Source organism: Haliotis cracherodii, unplaced genomic scaffold, assembly GCF_022045235.1.
Source record: "Haliotis cracherodii isolate W230 unplaced genomic scaffold, xgHalCrac1.p SCAF_8, whole genome shotgun sequence".
Lineage (NCBI taxonomy): Eukaryota > Metazoa > Mollusca > Gastropoda > Lepetellida > Haliotidae > Haliotis > Haliotis cracherodii.
This window is the reverse complement of record NW_027266341.1, coordinates 18,207,856-18,227,129: the sequence shown is the minus strand read 5'-3', so window position 1 is coordinate 18,227,129 and position 19,274 is coordinate 18,207,856. Positions and strand designations below refer to the sequence as shown.

The window sequence follows — 19,274 nt, the reverse complement described above, 5'->3', positions numbered from 1 at the left end:
GTGACCGACACCTTAACATAGACTTTTAATGGTTGTCACGCTAAAACAGCCGGACCCACATGTGTCTGTTTGCTTGATGTCATTTGATGAATTGTCAGCTTCTGTGTATATGGGGCTTAAACAGGCAACTTGATATTGCAACATCAAAATGAGTGAGTGAGTGAGTATGGTTTTACGCCGCTTTTAGCAATATTCCAGCAATATCACCGCAGGGGAACACCAGAAATGGGCTTCACACATTGTACCCATGTCGGGAATCGAACCCGGGTCTTCGGCGCGACGAGCGAACGCTTTAACCACTAGGCTACCCAACCGGGCGTGACGAGCGAAACATCAAAATGAGAGTGAAGTGTCTGGATAAATGTAGTGTCAACAATAGTATCACATGTGGGCTTAGTGTGGGAGGTAAGCATAAAGTGATTTAAGACAGATGAGACAATGTAACTCCCATACTTTAACATTGATTTAATACATATGAAGCGCTAAGACGATGTAACTCCCATACTTTAACATTGATTTACTACATATGAAGCGCTAAGACAATCTAACTCCCATACTTTAACATTGATTTACTACATATGAAGCGCTAAGACGATGTAACTCCCATACTTTAACATTGATATACTACATATGAAGCGCTAAGACGATGTAACTCCCATACTTTAACATTGATTTAATACATATGAAGCGCTAAGACGATGTAACTCCCATACTTTAACATTGATTTACTACATATGAAGCGCTAAGACGATGTAACTCCCACACTTTAACATTGATATACTACATATGAAGCGCTAAGACGATGTAACTCCCACACTTTAACATTGATATACTACATATGAAGCCCTAAGACGATGTAACTCCCACACTTTAACATTGATATACTACATATGAAGCCCTAAGACGATGTAACTCCCATACTTTAACATTGATTTACTACATATGAAGCGCTAAGACAATCTAACTCCCATACTTTAACATTGATATACTACATATGAAGCGCTAAGACGATGTAACTCCCACACTTTAACATTGATTTACTACATATGAAGCGCTAAGACGATGTAACTCCCATACTTTAACATTGATTTACTACATATGAAGCGCTAAGACGATGTAACTCCCACACTTTAACATTGATATACTACATATGAAGCGCTAAGACGATGTAACTCCCACACTTTAACATTGATACACTACATATGAAGCCCTAAGACGATGTAACTCCCATACTTTAACATTGATTTACTATATATGAAGCGCTAAGACAATCTAACTCCCATACTTTAACATTGATTTACTACATATGAAGCGCTAAGACGATGTAACTCCCATACTTTAACATTGATATACTACATATGAAGCGCTAAGACGATGTAACTCCCATACTTTAACATTGATTTACTACATATGAAGCGCTAAGACGATGTAACTCCCACACTTTAACATTGATATACTACATATGAAGCGCTAAGACGATGTAACTCCCACGCTTTAACATTGATTTACTACATATGAAGCGCTAAGACGATGTAACTCCCATACTTTAACATTGATTTACTACATATGAAGCGCTAAGACGATGTAACTCCCACACTTTAACATTGATATACTACATATGAAGCCCTAAGACGATGTAACTCTCACACTTTAACATTGATATACTACATATGAAGCGCTAAGACGATGTAACTCCCATACTTTAACATTGATTTACTACATATGAAGCGCTAAGACAATCTAACTCCCATACTTTAACATTGATATACTACATATGAAGCGCTAAGACGATGTAACTCCCACACTTTAACATTGATTTACTACATATGAAGCGCTAAGACGATGTAACTCCCATACTTTAACATTGATTTACTACATATGAAGCGCTAAGACGATGTAACTCCCATACTTTAACATTGGTTTACTACATATGAAGCGCTAAGACAATCTAACTCCCATACTTTAACATTGATTTACTACATATGAAGTGCTAAGACGATGTAACTCCCACACTTTAACATTGATATACTAAATATGAAGCCCTAAGACGATGTAACTCCCATACTTTAACATTGATTTACTACATATGAAGCGCTAAGACAATCTAACTCCCATACTTTAACATTGATTTACTACATATGAAGCGCTAAGACGATGTAACTCCCACACTTTAACATTGATATACTACATATGAAGCCCTAAGACGATGTAACTCCCATACTTTAACATTGATTTACTACATATGAAGCGCTAAGACGATGTAACTCCCATACTTTAACATTGATTTACTACATATGAAGCGCTAAGACGATGTAACTCCCATACTTTAACATTGATTTACTACATATGAAGCGCTAAGACGATGTAACTCCCACACTTTAACATTGATATACTACATATGAAGCGCTAAGACGATGTAACTCCCACACTTTAACATTGATTTACTACATATGAAGCGCTAAGACGATGTAACTCCCACACTTTAACATTGATATACTACATATGAAGCGCTAAGACGATGTAACTCCCACACTTTAACATTGATTTACTACATATGAAGCGCTAAGACGATGTAACTCCCATACTTTAACATTGATTTAGGACAGATGTAGCACTATCTAACTCCCATACTTTAACATTGGTTTACTACATATGTAGCGCTAAGACGATCGCAACTCCAATATTTTAACATTGATTTACGACAGATGTACCACTTAGACAATCATAACTCCCATACTTTAACATTGACTTACTACATATCATAGCGCTACAATCACTTTATGGAATGGGGTATTCAACATGTAACACTTCAATGACGTTATTGAGAAAACAGCCCCTTCATCAGGAAGTTTAAGTATACTGTGACGAGCTATGTCAAGGGAGGCAACTTTAGAGATACATTCAGTTGCACGACCGCCTTTTCTATGCTTAAATGCTTTAATGTAAACACATAACGATGAGAAATGTTTCACCAAACTTCTTTAATTGAACATTGGCATATCAGTACTTAAACATGCACCTAATCACATGTCCCTTCTTTCTCTCACCATGACACACCAACAGCATACTGGACAGTTGACGATAAGGTAAACCACACTCCTATCAATGTCGCAAGATTTCAGTCTGTTCACATTGCATATTCCAGTAAATTGTTCAAATTCAGTCTTTCTTCGTCAGAATAAATCTGCAATCCCCTCCTCCAAGAATCGTTTATAAATGGCCATGAACTTGGCCACAAAGGCCTCCAGGTGGTAGATGGCCTTTTGTCCCAGCTGCAGTCGATGTTCGTAGTACGCTGCATGTTGAACCACCTCCGTCTTCAGCTGACCGTCACAGTTGGAGAGCAGTTCTTGAAGGAGACCCTGGAAAACATGGTGTCCACGTCATACAAGTGTGTCATTTTCCACCCAATACATCAATCGTTACAACATCTTAACACATTTCATGTATTTCTGGGATAAGTGTCTATCAGTGACAGCTGCTGCTACAGTGATTGTACACTTGTGTGAATATATGTGGTCTGTATGTATGTGAGTGTGTTCAGTGAGGGGATGGCTCCCCCCCCCCGCCCCCCCTCATGATGACTTCCTTTCTGAGAGGCTGTGCGTATGTGCGTGCTTGCTGTGTATACATAGTTCAGTGAGTGGAGCCCGAACTTCATGATGACTTCCTGTGTGTGTGCTTGTGTTCACTAAGCGAGGTGAGGTAAAATGGGGTTTAACGTCCTGTCCAAGATTATTGCACTTACATAGCGACGTGCATGTAAGTGTGTGTGTTTGTGTGGCTGCTTGTACTAGTCCGGACTGATGCCGATTTATAGTGCTAGCTCACCGAGATACCATGCCGCAGTTTAACATGAATACCCCACTCAGACACAGTATACTGACTCCGAGCCGACCAGTCCTTGTGTGTGTGTTCAGTAAGTGACTGAAACTCACCTTCATGATGATGTCTGGTGGGATGCAGTGAGTCAGGAGCTCGTACAGTCTGGCTCGCACCTCAAGTAACCTAGGTAACAAAAATATCACCTTAGTGACCTGTGTATGGATGGAACCTGGGTATACATTAATTACATTGACTAGCTTCTCAGCTAGAATCACAGGTCAACAGGAGGGACATAGAAGGGACCTAACTCATAATAGCAACTGGCTGTGCTACGATTGAGCCTGGAAATTCCAGCCTAGTTTGGCAAGGTATGGAAACTGGCCTCTTATAGTCAGTTAACGCCTTTCCCTTGGGAAGATGATGTCACAAATTAGATAACAGCAACTGGGCTATTATTACCATGGCCAGCAACACATGTGCGAGATACTGCAAACAGACCATACATTTAACATCACACAATATATGGCAATCTGACAGTACTTTGGCTACTTGGCGCGTGTACAGCATCTCTGCAGGTTGTCTGACAGATGCCCACAGATTGCTATCTGACCATTGCTGTGGTACAGTCAAGTCTTGTTAATCCGACAATCGGTTTTATCTGACACTAATGATGGGAACCGAATAAATCAAAGCTGTTTAGACCTGTTAATCCGACAGTCTCGCACTCCGACTCCGACATACTTAACTTGCAACAAATTACCGAAATCACTTATTAATCAGTCCTGTTAATCTGACACAGTGATCAGTGATCTCCGTGGTCATTTGACTGCGAATACACAGCCCAGTGTTTTGATGCGAGAAGAGTCGGCAAGTAGCTGCATATCATAACGGCTGCAGAGATAAACTTGCTTAACAATTAACATGATTAACAATTAATGCATTAAATAAAGAAAACAGGTTTAATCACACACTTAGATTACTTCTATCTCATTAAAATAAGATACAAGTTATCGTTATCACCGAGGACATCCCATCACAAGTCACAAACCATTCGCGAACTATGACTGACCAAGGAAATGACTAACAGGAAGTCATCGTTAGCAACAAAGAGAGCAGCTTTCTTTATCTTTGCGGTACCAGTTACAAACTGGTGACTTCCATTCCAGACTATGCTTTTTAAAGTATTTTGAATAAGTCATACAGTCCGAAACAGTTGTTTTGTGTTAAGCTTTAGAGGTTGCATGATTAGAAAACATATTCCGCTAACAATGTAACATAACAATATGAATATTTCATTTTTTCATCACGTTTGTATCGTAATCTATTGTGAAGTCTGATTTTCAATCATGAACGTTAATACTACTTAATGTCGGTTATCCGACATACTTGTTAATCCAATATAATCATATGCTGTCAAACCATGTCAGTTTAACGGGGATTGACTATATAACCATTACGTAGTTGTACATTTCATTCTGAAATCAAGTGTTGAAGAACAGCCACCATGAAACCTAATTAAACTGGGATACGAGTTATAAGATAATACAGAAGGTTATGATTATGTTTATACAAGAAGAAAAGTCACTTTTATGTGGACGAAATAAATAATTCATACTTTGATGTGTACCTTTCCATTCAAAGTGATATTTACAAGTCACAAGTAACTGAAACAGACATAAAATATAAATGGTTCAAAACGCTTCCTTCTCCAGCCCTTGTGACCTGACAATCTAATGTTTGTATCATATGTGGAAAACTTAACAACCTCTCTTGACTTTGACTTGAGACTGGAATTAATATTTGCATACATATATGACTTGCAGCTGATATGGGTCAATGACAGCTCTGATCCCTTGACAACATGGTGACTGACCGTTTAGGGGACTGTTGCTGGACGATCATGCTGGCCGTCTCCTTCAGGTACATCTCCCAGTCGGGGTCGGTCACTTCCTGGTCAGGGCTGAGTGGCAGTCTGTAGCAGTGAGTTACAGTGAGTGAGTGGGTGGGGTGGAGGGCGAGTGAGTGAGTGAGTGGGTGGGTGGGGTGGAGGGCGAGTGGGTGGGGTGGTGGGCGAGTGAGAGTGAGTAGGTGGGTGGGGTGGAGGGCGAGTGGGTGGGGAAGTGGGCGAACGAGCGAGTGAGTGGGTGGGTGGGATGGTGGGCGAGTTACATTGAAAGAGTGGGTGGGTGGGGTGGAGGGCGAGTGAGTGAGTGGGTGGGCTGGTGGGTGAATGAGCGAGTGAGTTGGTGGGTGGGATGGTGGGCGAGTTACAGTGAGTGAGTGGGTGGGGTGGTGGGTGAGTTACAGTGAGTGAGTGGGTGGGTGGGGTGGTGGGCGAGTTACAGTGAGTGAGTGAGTGGGTGGGTGGGGTGGTGGGCGAGTTACAGTGAGTGAGTGGGGTGGTGGGCGAGTTACAGTAAGTGAGTGGGGTGGTGGGCGAGTTACAGTGAGTGAGTGGGTGGGGTGGAGGGCGAGTGAGTGAGTGGGTGGGTGGGGTGGTGGGCGAATGAGCGAGTGAGTGGGTGGGATGGTGGGCGAGTTACAGTGAGTGAGTGGGTGGGGTGGTGGGCGAGTGAGTGACTGAGTGGGTGGGTGGGGTGGAGGGCAAGTGGGTGAGAGTGAGTGGGTGGGTGGGGTGGAGGGCAAGTGGGTGGGGTGGTGGGCGAGTGAGTGGATGGGTGGGATGGTGGGCGAGTGAGAGTGAGTGGGTGGTCGGGTTGGAGGGCGAGTGGGTGGGTGGGGTGGAGGGCGAGTGGGTGGGAAAGTGGGCGAACGAGCGAGTGAGTGGGGGTGTGGGATGGTGGGCGAGTTACAGTGAGTGAGTGGGTGGGTGGGGTGGAGGGCGAGTGAGTGAGTGGGTGGGCTGGTGGGTGAATGAGCGAGTGAGTGGGTGGGTGGGGTGGTGGGCGAGTTACAGTGAGTGAGTGGGTGGGTGGGGTGGAGGGCGAGTTACAGTGAGTGAGTGGGTGGGTGGGGGGGAGGGCGAGTGAGTGAGTGGGTGGGATGGTGGGCAGGTTACAGTGAGTGAGTGGGTGGGTGGGGTGGTGGGTGAATGAGCGAGTGAGTGGGTGGGTGGGGTGGAGGGCGAGTGAGCGAGTGAGTGGGTGGGTGGGTGGGGTGGTGGGTGAATGAGCGAGTGAGTGAGTGGGTGGGGTGGAGGGCGAGTTACAGTGAGTGAGTGGGTGGGTGGGGTGGTGGGTGAATGAGCGAGTGAGTGAGTGGGTGGGGTGGAGGGCGAGTTACAGTGAGTGAGTGGGTGGGTGGGGTGGAGGGCGAGTGAGTGAGTGGGTGGGTTGGTGGGCGAGTTACAGTGAGTGAGTGGGTGGGTGGGGTGGAGGGCGAGTGAGTGAGTGGGTTGGTGGGCGAGTTACAGTGACTGAGTGAGTGGGTGGGTGGGGTGGTGGGCGAGTTACAGTGAGTGAGTGAGTGAGTGGGGTGGTGGGCGAGTTACAGTGAGTGAGTGGGTGGGTTGGGTGGTGGGCGAGTTACAGTGAGTGAGTGGGTGGGTGTGGTGGTGGGCGAGTTACAGTGAGTGAGTGGGTGGGTGGGGTGGTTGGCGAGTTACAGTGAGTGAGTGGGTGGGGTGGAGGGCGAGTGAGTGAGTGGGTGGGTGGGGTGGTGGGCGAATGAGCGAGTGAGTGAGTGGGATGGTGGGCGAGTTACAGTGAGTGAGTGGGTGGGGTGGTGGGCGAGTGAGTGACTGAGTGGGTGGGTGGGGTGGAGGGCAAGTGGGTGGGGTGGTGGGCGAGTGAGTGACTGAGTGGGTGGGTGGGGTGGAGGGCAAGTGGGTGGGGTGGTGGGTGAGTGAGAGTGAGTGGGTGGGGTGGTGGGCGAGTGAGTGGATGGGTGGGATGGTGGGCGAGTTAGAGTGAGTGGGTGGGTGGGGTGGAGGTCGAGTGGGTGGGGTGGTGGGCGAGTGAGAGTGAGTGGGTGGGTGGGGTGGAGGTCGAGTGGGTGGGGTGGTGGGCGAGTGAGAGTGAGTGGGTGGGGTGTTGGGCGAGTGAGAGTGAGTGGGTGGGTGGGGTGGTGGGTGAGTGAGTGGGTGGGTGGGATGGTGGGCAAGTGAGAGTGAGTGGGTGGGTGGGGTGGTGGGCGAGTGAGAGTGAGTGGGTGGGTGGGGTGGAGGGCGAGTGAGTGAGTGAGATGGAGGACGAGTGGTGGGCGAGTGAGTGAGTGGGGTGGAGGGCGAGTGGGTGGGGTGGAGGGCGAGTGGGTGGGATGGTGGGCGAGTGAGTGAGTGGGGTGGAGGGCGAGTGGGTGGTGTGGTGGGCGAATGAGTGGTGTGGTGGGCGAGTTAGTGAGTGGGGTGGGTTAGGCGCATGAGTGAGTGGGTCAGGTGGTAGGCAAGTGAGGGGTGTGGGCGGTGAGTGAGTGGGGTGGTGGGCAAGTGAGTGGGTGAGCGAGTGAGTATGGGTTAGTAAGTGAGCGAGTTGATTGGGTAAGTGAGTGAGTGTTAAATGGCAGAGAAATGTTTTTTCTTTCTTTCCTGCACTGGAAAGTTTAGGTCTTCTGACATGATCAAATACATGACTATCGCTAAAATGAGTGAGCTTCGAAAACCCAAGATGAATTTTTACCACATTCTTATTTGTTTGTCCAAAGACAAGTAGTATGGGGTAAAGACTTGTTATGTTCAAGTATTAGAAAAATGCTTTCTGAGAGCCTCTAAAATCAGAGTAAAACAAATTTTAGCCATATTTACACATACACAACATATCTAAAACATACAATTGTTAAAATGAACATAGTCCAATCCTCACTGAAATGAGTGAGTGAGTGAGTGAGTGAGTGAGTGAGTGAGCATGGTTTTAGGTCGATTTTAGCAATATCCCAGCAATGTCACGATTGTGGACACCAGGAATGGACTTCACACATTGTTCCCATGTCGGGAATCGAACCCAGGTCTTCGGCGTGATGAGCGAACGGTGTCCCCTGACAAAACAGCTTTGTGTATCCCAAGGACCCTTATCAGACCTTGTCCCCTGACAAAACATGTTTCTGTATCCCAAGGATCCTAATCAGACCTTGTCCCCTGACAAAACATGTTTGTACACCCCAAGGACCCTAATCAGATCTTGTCCCCTGACAAAACAGGTTTGTGCACCCCAAGGACCCAAATTAGATCTTGTCCCCTGACAAAACAGGTTTGTGCACCCCAAGGACCCTAATCAGATCTTGTACCCTGACAAAACAAGTTTGTGCACCCCAAGGATCCTTATCAGATCTTGTCCCCTGACAAAACAGCTTTGTGTATCCCAAGGATCCTAATCAGATCTTGTCCTCTGACAAAACAGGTTTGTGTATCCCATGGACCCTAATCAGACCTTGTACCCTGACAAAACAGGTTTCTGTATCCCAAGGATCCTAATCAGACCTTGTTCCCTGACAAAACATGTTTGTGTATCCCAAGGATCCTAATCAGACCTTGTCCCCTGACAAAACAGGTTTGTGTATCCCAAGGATCCTAATCAGACCTTGTCCCCTGACAAAACAGGTTTGTGTATCCCAAGGATCCTAATCAGACCTTGTCCCCTTACAATACAGGTTTGTGTATCCCAAGGATCCTAATCAGACCTTGTCCCCTGACAAAACAGGTTTGTGTATCCCAAGGATCCTAATCAGACCTTGTCCCCTGACAAAACAGGTTTGTGTATCCCAAGGATCCTTATCAGACCTTGTCCCCTGACAATACAGGTTTGTGTATCTCAAGGATCCTAATCAGACCTTGTCCCCTGACAAAACAGGTTTGTGTATCCCAAGGATCCTAATCAGACCTTGTCCCCTGACAAAACAGCTTTGTGTATCCCAAGGATCCTAATCAGACCTTGTCCCCTGACATAACAGGTTTGTGTATCCCAAGGATCCTCATCAGACCTTGTCCCCTGACAATACAGGTTTGTGTATGTCTTTGAGGCACTTACTGCTGCACTTTGCAAGCCTCACACATGAGGAGGGCTCGGCGGAGGTTGCGGTTGCTCTTCTCGGCTATCCTGTTGGCAAGGACAGCGGGGAGGTTGATGCACTCCTTCTTACACACGTTCTGCAGTATCTGACATACCTGGAGACAGTGATAGAAATCATTTTAAAACCCAACAAGACAGTCGGGCAGGTGACCCAAAAATGTTGCCTGCCCATCTTCAAAGTTACCTGCCAACATTCAGGCATCATAAATATTGAAAAAATCCTGCAAACTAAAAGAAATCTCCTCTTGGTTCATTTGAAAAAGACCCGAGAAGATTTTGGGGTAGAATGGGTCTTCAGCAACCCATACTTGCCGTAAAAGGCGACTATACTTGCCGTAAAAGGCGACTATGCTTGTCGTAAAAGGCAACTGATCGAGTGGTCAGGCTCGCTGATTTGGTTGATACATGTAATCGATCCCAATTGCGTGGATCAATGCTCATGATGTCAATCACTAGATTGTCTAATCCAGCCTCGATTATTTTACAGACCGCAGCCATATAGCTGGAATATTGCTGAGTGCGGTGTTAAACAACAAACAAACAAAAAAATCATTTGAAAAAATGCAAACTTGAGAATCTACAAGGATTTATGATAAAACTGAATACATAAGCATTGATAAGTAGTCTTAAAATTATCTGCCAGACAGTTGGACAGGTGAAGAAAATTTCATGCAGCCACACAGAGAAGTTACCAGCTACGGGCAGGCAGTTATTTCTGATACTGTCAGACACATAGTGAGTGAGTGTGAGTGAGTTTGATTTTACGCCACTTTTAGCAATATTCCAGCAATATCACGGCGGGGGACACCAGAAATGGGCTTCACACATTGTATCCATGTCGGGAATTGAACCCGGATTTTCGCCGTGACGAGCGAACGCTTTAACCACTAGGCTACCCGACCGCCCCATCGGACACATAGAGCGAGGGCATTTGGGTCAACAAGCTTGGACTAGTGTTACAGATCAGTTATGTCCTGGCATGTCCATACTTGGTTTGCGTGTTGGCGTTTTATAATTATTGAACTAAAATATACTGTGATGATGTTAGTTAAATAAAGACAGTGAAGCTAAAGAAAAATTGACAAACACACCTATTTTCAACGTGAAAGCAAGTCTTCTTGTTCCACATAAATCCCATAGGACACATCTAAACAATTGAATATCTAGTGGATCATATTGAAAAGTTTTTTGGATTGTAGGGCTGTTACGATTCACTCGCGTATTCGGTGAATTGAACCGTAACCATTCATGAATTTAATTCGTTAGTCATGGCCACTAAAATCGAATATTTATGAATATGCTATCATGTATATTTACATACCCTGTACCTAAAAATATCCATAACAACATATTATATGTATAGATTTCTTTCAATGACAACACTCTTATAATATTTAATTTGACAGTATAATTTATTAGTAATTAACAAACCATGTCAAGTAGTTTATGATGTTATTGTTTCACTGAATATAAAAAATTATACATAAACTGCTGACTTGTTATTGTAATTGTGAATTAATATTCGTATTCGTTACCCGATATTCATGGTATGAATCGTATTCGCCTCACAGTATATTCATTGCATCCCTATTGGATTGCATTGATAACATTATACAATGATGACTTACTACATATCTGTCTCTGCAGAAAGCAGGTATAATGAAGTCAATTAACCAGTGTGTTTGGACATAAACACACCACCATATTGTTGACATGCCTTATGTTGAACATGTACATGATGAATAATACAACAGTTTACATATGTCATACTCAAACTTGTTGACCAATACGCATGACATCAATCCCGGGAATGTCTGGTCCAGATTCAATTATTTATAGAGTGAGTGGGCATTACCCAACAAAGAATCTGTAAAACAACAGATCTGATAGAACCCTTGCAAACTGTTTTGCAGTATGGTTAATCCTTTAATAAATCCATACCTCCTTTTTATTCTTTCTGGTATTCCTCGGATGGTTCTTGAGTAGCTGAAACAGTTGTGTTTTAAGTATAACATAAAGACATACCTCCTCCACAGATGGTGCTGGCACTCGGATGCCCAGACATCGACTCCTGATGGCCGGGATCACCTTGCTGGTGGAGTTACAACACAGGATGAGACGACACGTCGCCATGTACTTCTCCATCGTACGTCGCAGTGCATGCTGGGCATCCTTCGTCAGGCGATCTACTTCGGTCAGGATGACCACTGGTGAACAAAGTACAACATGATACTAATTAGGGATGGGATTGGAGGTTTAAAGTGTATCACAATATTTTGCAAAGCACAAGGCCGTATTGTGGTACGTATCACGATATATTGCATAATTCTAAATCTTTAATTCAAAAGCTATCTGATACATTAAGGTATAGACTGAAGTTCATAAATGGAACAAAACAAGATGCTGTTACGACATGTTTACTCTGTCAATAAATACGCAGCCATCTTGGGGATGCTTGCTCCGGGGAAACGAAGGCATTTGGCAAGCGGATAACATTAAACACTTGATGAAAATCCCTATTTGAAATCACCCGATATTGTGATACACATCGTGGAAAGAATGAACCTCCATTTACAGATATATCGGAAATACCTCACAACCTTATAACTAATACACAAGGGTCACTGGGCAATGTGTTTGCCTGCAGTGATGTATCTAGGCCTGCTTATTGGCCGATATTCGGTCCAAGTGTGAGTGTGAGTTAAAATCCTCAAATTAGAATAATAAATTTCCCAATTCCTGTTATTATAGTTCTAATGTCATGGCTCAGAAGAGGTGACCTTTATTTCACTGACCATGCAGATAACCATAGATAACACAGGGTTAGAGCTAAACTCAAAAGCTTCACTAGCCCGGGTAAAGATGAAATGCCCTTGTAATCTTAAAACAATGGGGAAATTTGTACTAGCCCGCAGGAATTTGTACTAGCCCCGGGCTAGCGTTAACATCTAACCCTGTAACAGGGCCAATAAAGAGGAAGATATTTTAATGCTTAGTTATACATTGCAACATTAATTGACAGGTATTTAACAATGATTAACAAAATTATGAAATTAAATCAGCATTAGCAGATTAGTCTGGACTATGACAAGCAGCCACACACACATGAGCATGCATGTCTCTATATAAGTGAAATAATCTTGGATGTGATGCTATCCCCTATTTCACCTCACCACAAGTAAACTAGGCATAAACCAGTGTAGCAGGGAAACCTTGAGTCTGATTTTAACAGGATAAATGCAGAAATGACCAGAAACACTGTGATAAAAAGGTGTTAAAGAAAATAGATATTTCATAGCTGCAAATTTTCAATGGGACCAGTAATTATAATAAGGCACTGCTTCTGTTGTCTACCAGGAATATCTGAAAACCAAATTGAAGATAAGGCATCGGTTTCAGAAATATTTAGTGATATAATCCTCATTCTTACCTTTGAAATCTTTCTGCGATGCTGAGTCAAGCTGGTTGACCTGTGCAACATTCTTTATCATCTCCTGAATGACGATTCTGTCACTGTTGCCTACATCACTGGACAAACAAAACTAGTTATAACCATGAATGAGTGAGTGAGTATGGTTTTACCCTGATTTTAGCATTATTCCAGCAATATCACGGCAGGGGACACCAGAAATGGGCTTCACACATTTTGTCCATGTGGGGAATCGAACCCAGGTCTTTGGTGCGACGAGGAACGCTTTAACCACTAGGCCACCCCACCGCCCCTGTTCACCATGACAATCAACAGCAAACATACCAACTTTTACTGTTCAATATTGGTATGGGTATTGACTAAAGCACACTGCTCTCAAGGTACTCAAGAAGTGATATACATGTAACAATATAGAGGTCATCAGTATTGCAGGGTTTATTGGACCAGAAAATTGAAAATGGAAGGTCACAAAAAAGTATGGCTGATTGAATCACAATTATCAGCAAAATAATCAACACTATGCACTGCATGCTACACACACTCATACAACTGACATGTCTATTCTGTTAGGTGCGGTCGGGTAGCCTCGTGGTTAAAGCGTTCGCTCGTCTGTCCGAAGACCCGAGTTCGATTCCCGACATGGGTACAATGTGTGAAGCCCATTTCTGGTGTCCCCCGCCTTGATATTGCTGGAATATTACTAAAGCGGCGTAAAGCCTCACTCACTCTATTCTGTTAAAGGGCAACAATACACCAACTCTCAGTTACTCACTGACAACGTTTTAATTAGCCTGTGAAATCATCAGATGCCAATTAATGCTAAACACACATCAAACCAGTCAAGATTATAGGCCATGACTTAAGTAAATTTTGAATCCATGAAGAAAAAGCTGTCCATATTTCAATACATTCAAAGTTGGAATGTCGAGGGTCAGTAAGCATGGTAAGTTCACATGTCTCTTCTGGAAAGTTCAGATAGTGAGTGGTTGATTTTCTCCAATCTAATACTGACATCCCTATCTATCCTAAGCTTAAGGCTTTAAAAGCATGTGCAAATATTGCAATGATAGTACATCAGTAACCGTGTTGGCAATCAAGGGAAGCATGCCTCGTCCCAAAACTGGGACCTCTTGTTCAAACCTGGGACCAGAAAACAATAATTTTTTACGATTGTTTAGATGTTAACCCAGGACTAAAAACAGATAGATCCAAGTGAAACACTGGGAATGAGATATATTAAATTCTAAATGGACCCCAAAATATTATTACTGAGAGTCCCATGGACTTGAAAAAAGATATACCAAGGTTAATCCCTGGCCAAGACATATTGAATTTCAAAAGACAACCAACCTGGCATTGACTTCGATATGGTAGTTGCTTGAGATAGTGGAGATCTCTATTTTCTTGTTAGATGGAGTTGTGAAGGTGTTGTGTTCGATGCGCAGCTTCTCCACGCCTGCACCGTACAGCTCCCGCAACATGCACATTATGCGCGTCTTCTTCCCCGCACCGGAGGGACCGTACACCAACAGGTGCGGGAAGTCTCCGCTTCGAACCTGGAGGATGTAAGGGTGTCAGTGACAGAAAACTTGAGCATTGATATATCGACTCACAAGTTTGTTTTAATTGTTTGTTTAACGCCACCCTCAGCAGTATTCCAGCCATATGACGGTGGTCTGTAAATAATCAAGTCTGGACAAGACAATCCAGTGACTGAGATCATACGTATCGATCTATGCAAATGGGATACGATGACATGCTCCAACCAAGTCATCGAGCCTAACCCCGTTAGAAGCCTCTCACAACAATCTTGGGTTGCTGAAGACCAATCCTAACCCGGATCTTCATGAATCTGACTCACAAGTATCACAAATATTGATTGATGATAAAATTAATTATTCTGAACGTACATAGATACAAATTACCTCAAATTAATGTGAGTATGGTTTTACGGTGCTTTTAGCCATGTTCTAGTAATATCAACATGATCATGACAGGGGACACCAGAATCCTTTCTGGTGCTAAAATAGGATGTTCCCCTACCTTGCCAGACAAATTTGAGAATGAACTTGTTGAGAATGTTACAAAGGCACCAGCGATGGGTCTTGGTGTGTGTAAGCGACAGCTTCTAAACAAGACGGGTTGCTTAGTCCGAAAACTTAAAATGAAAACATCCTTTAAGGACAAACTTGCCTTGAGACGTACCGAAAAGTCAAGTCAGTCGCGTGTGCGCATGATCAATACTGATGTGGTAGGTGGCTATTTCAAAGTTCCACAAGAAAACCTCAATAAACTTGATTTACCTGACCATTACTTCTGTGGTAGTTATATGGTTCTGTCTTGATTAGTCAAAGTAAATTATGTTAACTCACTCTTCTAACACAAGTAAAATTGGTGGTTTATTTTAACTGATCGGTATAAAATAGGGAAAAATATATATTAGGCCCCCTAACGGTCAGTGATGCTTTATTTCATAATGATAAATCTTGAAACTACAATTATTATGGTGATAAAGAAGAAAGGGATATGCACACATTCTGGTCTGCCTTGGCTGTTGACACTTTATTGTTTAGTGTTTGAAATTAAACTTGATTTACATTTTGAAAATGTCACTGAGGTGAACGTGAACGAATGACAGCTTTATCAGTGATGGTCGATACGTTGGACAAGTTCTCGCAATCTTACCAATTTCTTGAGATGTGCCGCTTGATCTTTGTGGAAGTCTAACTTGTTGAGCGACGACGGTCGATGCTTATCCACCCACAAACTCATTTTCGTGAAGTAAACAACCCGAGACTGACAAAATATGGCGGGTGAATGTTCGCGGGAATGCCTTCGAACATCTGACGTCACGAAGTAATTCCCGGGAATCCCCTTGGCTATGATGGCTCCTAACATCGCATAAACAGCGCACGCGGTATCCTGATTTTATGGGTTCGGTGTATAATTTGCGTTTTTTTACCATCAACTTTATATTTGATTTTATCAAGAATGCATTTCGCAATATTACAAATTGGAATATATGACACAAAACAATTATTGATATCATGAATTCGAATTTTAGACATATCATAAAACGAACTTGTGATATAGTCTAAAATGTAATTTATATCCAAAGATCAGAGACCATAATTTTTTTTTAATGGTCTCTGCCAAGGTTGGATTTGAGATACGTAAAAGTCCTAAAGAATGTTTTGATATCATAAATTCATTTGATTCATTTGTGAATATGTAATAATCGAATTTGTGATATCAATTATTCAATTTGAGATAATCATAAAACAGACACTGGTGAATTTTAGACATCATTTAGGTTAGTGGGAACCTATTCCATCCTGTTTATATTAAAAATGCACTCGTTATGGAATCCTGGCGAATCTTCATGCAGATTGATTAATCCCCGGTAAAGTTTCTTCATTTATTTCGAATTGTTTAAGTGTTTTGAGTTTGCCAAGGGCAACTTTACATTTACCTTTGAATCAACATTTTATGAGAATAATTTTTGTCTATCACGAAAGATATATCCCTAGTCAAAGCGGAGTTGTATACATCGAATCAAACTATTATACAAACAGTCGCAGTTTCCCTAGAAATATCTTGATATGCTTAAACATAGTGAACTCGTATAAGATTGCCCCGCGTATTTTCCTGGAAAAGGAAATGTGTACTATAGGATGCAAAGCGGGTAACATCATATTTGGGTGGAATCTGTTGACCAGTTTGGTACTTATCAACAATTGGCGTAATGGCCAATCCATACTTTTGAACTGACTCCAGAGAAGGGAGACACACATTTATCGAATATGTTCGTTACCTGAGACGCCATGAATTGACGATAAGGATTTAGCATGTTTGTTAATAAACACACAAACGGGAATGACTGCTAATTACTGTCATTTTTTACGACATGCAAAGAGCTTAATATGATAGTACTACTTTGAGTTTTCCTGGGGTCGATCGTATCATAATGCGGACGGTTTAACAAGGTAGTATAATCATAGTAGACCCTTGTATAGTGGTATAGCATTACTGTAACATAAGTAGCCCCGAGTAGTAGGGGCAATGTGGTATAGTAGCCACAGCAATAGTAGACCGGAGTATTGAGAGTGGTATAGTAGTAGCCGCAACAATAGTAGACCGGAGTAGTGAGCGTGGTATAGTAGTAGCCGCAACAATAGTAGACCGGAGTATTGAGAGTGGTATAGTAGTAGCCACACCAATAGTAGACCCGAGTAGTACAGTAGTATAGCCACAGCAATGCATGGTAGACAAGAGGAGTGAAGGTGGTATAGTAGTAGCCGCAGCAATAGTAGACCCGAGTTGTGAGCGTGGTATAGTGGTAGCCGCAGCAATAGTAGACCCGAGTAGTGAGCGTGGTATAGTGGTAGCCGCAGCAATAGTAGACCCGAGTAGTGAGCGTGGTATAGTAGTAGCCGCAGCAATAGTAGACCCGAGTTGTGAGCGTGGTATAGTGGTAGCCGCAGCAATAGTAGACCCGAGTAGTGAGCGTGGTATAGTGGTAGCCGCAGCAATAGTAGACCCGAGTAGTGAGCGTGGTATAGTAGTAGCCGCAACAATAGTAGACCGGAGTAGTGAGCGTGGTATAGTAGTAGCCACAACAATAGTAGACCGGAATATTGAGAGTGGTATGGTAGCAGCCGCAACAATAGTAGACCCGAGTAGTACAGTAGTATAGCCACAGCAATGCATGGTAGACAAGAGGAGTGAGGGTGGTATAGTAGTAGCCGCAGCAATAGTAGACCCGAGTTGCGAGCGTGGTATAGTGGTAGCCGCAGCAATAGTAGACCCGAGTAGTGAGCGTGGTATAGTGGTAGCCGCAGCAATAGTAGACCCGAGTTGCGAGCGTGGTATAGTGGTAGCCGCAGCAATAGTAGAACCGAGTAGTGAGCGTGGTATAGTAGTAGCCGCAGCAATAGTAGACCCGAGTTGTGAGCGTGGTATAGTGGTAGCCGCAGCAATAGTAGACCCGAGTAGTGAGCGTGGTATAGTGGTAGCCGCAGCAATAGTAGAACCGAGTAGTACAGTAGTATAGCCACAGCAATGCATGGTAGACAAGAGGAGTGAGGGTGGTATAGTAGTAGCCGCAGCAATAGTAGACCCGAGTAGTGAGCGTGGTATAGTGGTAGCCGCAGCAATAGTAGACCCGAGTAGTGAGCGTGGTATAGTGGTAGCCGCAGCAATAGTAGACCCGAGTAGTGAACGTGGTATAGTGGTAGCCGCAGCAATAGAAGACCCGAGTAGTGAGCGTGGTATAGTGGTAGCCGCAGCAATAGTAGACCCGAGTAGTGAGCGTGGTATAGTGGTAGCCGCAGCAATAGTAGACCCGAGTAGTGAGCGTGGTATAGTGGTAGCCGCAGCAATAGTAGACGTGAGCAGTACAGTGGTAGCCACAACATAAGTAGACCCTAATAGTGAGGTAGGTATAGTAGTAGCCGCAGCAATAGTAGACCCGAGTAGTGAAGGTGGTATAATATTAGCCACAGCAATAGTTGACCCGAGTAATGAGGGTGGTTTAAATAGTAGTAGCCACAGCATTAATAGACCTGAGTTGTCCACTAGTAGCAGCAGCAATAGTAGACCCGAGTAGGGAGGGTAGTATAGTATTAGCCCGACAATAGTAGACCCGAGTAGGGAGGGTAGTATAGTATTAGCCCGACAATAGTAGACCCGATAAGGGAGGGTGGTTTAATATTTGTCGCAGCAATAGTAGACCCGAGTAGGGAGGGTGGTATAGTATTAGCCCGACAATAGTAGACCCGAGTAGTACAGTTGTAGCCGCAGCAATAGTAGACCCGATTAGGGAGGGTGGTATAGTATTAGCCCGACAATAGTAGACCCGAGTAGGGAGGGTAGTATAGTATTAGCCCGACAATAGTAGACCCGAGTAGTACAGTTGTAGCCGCAGCAATAGTAGACCCGATTAGGGAGGGTGGTATAGTATTAGCCCGACAATAGTAGACCCGAGTAGGGAGGGTAGTATAGTATTAGCCCGACAATAGTAGACCCGAGTAGTACAGTTGTAGCCGCAGCAATAG

General features: G+C 43.6%; 1 protein-coding gene across 1 annotated transcript; it reads right to left on the bottom strand.

Annotated features, from left to right (window-relative positions):
* Nucleotides 1-2,977: 2,977 nt before the first annotated feature.
* Nucleotides 2,978-16,035, bottom strand: LOC139449872 (replication factor C subunit 3-like). Its single transcript, XM_071231440.1, has 8 exons — nt 15,904-16,035; nt 14,569-14,774; nt 13,219-13,316; nt 11,814-11,995; nt 9,747-9,883; nt 5,699-5,797; nt 3,939-4,008; nt 2,978-3,362 (listed from the first exon to the last, which is right to left on the bottom strand). The coding sequence occupies exons 1-8, from the start codon at nt 15,988-15,990 to the stop codon at nt 3,174-3,176; spliced, it is 1,068 nt and encodes a 355-aa protein (XP_071087541.1). The 5' UTR covers nt 15,991-16,035; the 3' UTR covers nt 2,978-3,173.
* Nucleotides 16,036-19,274: the final 3,239 nt, after the last annotated feature.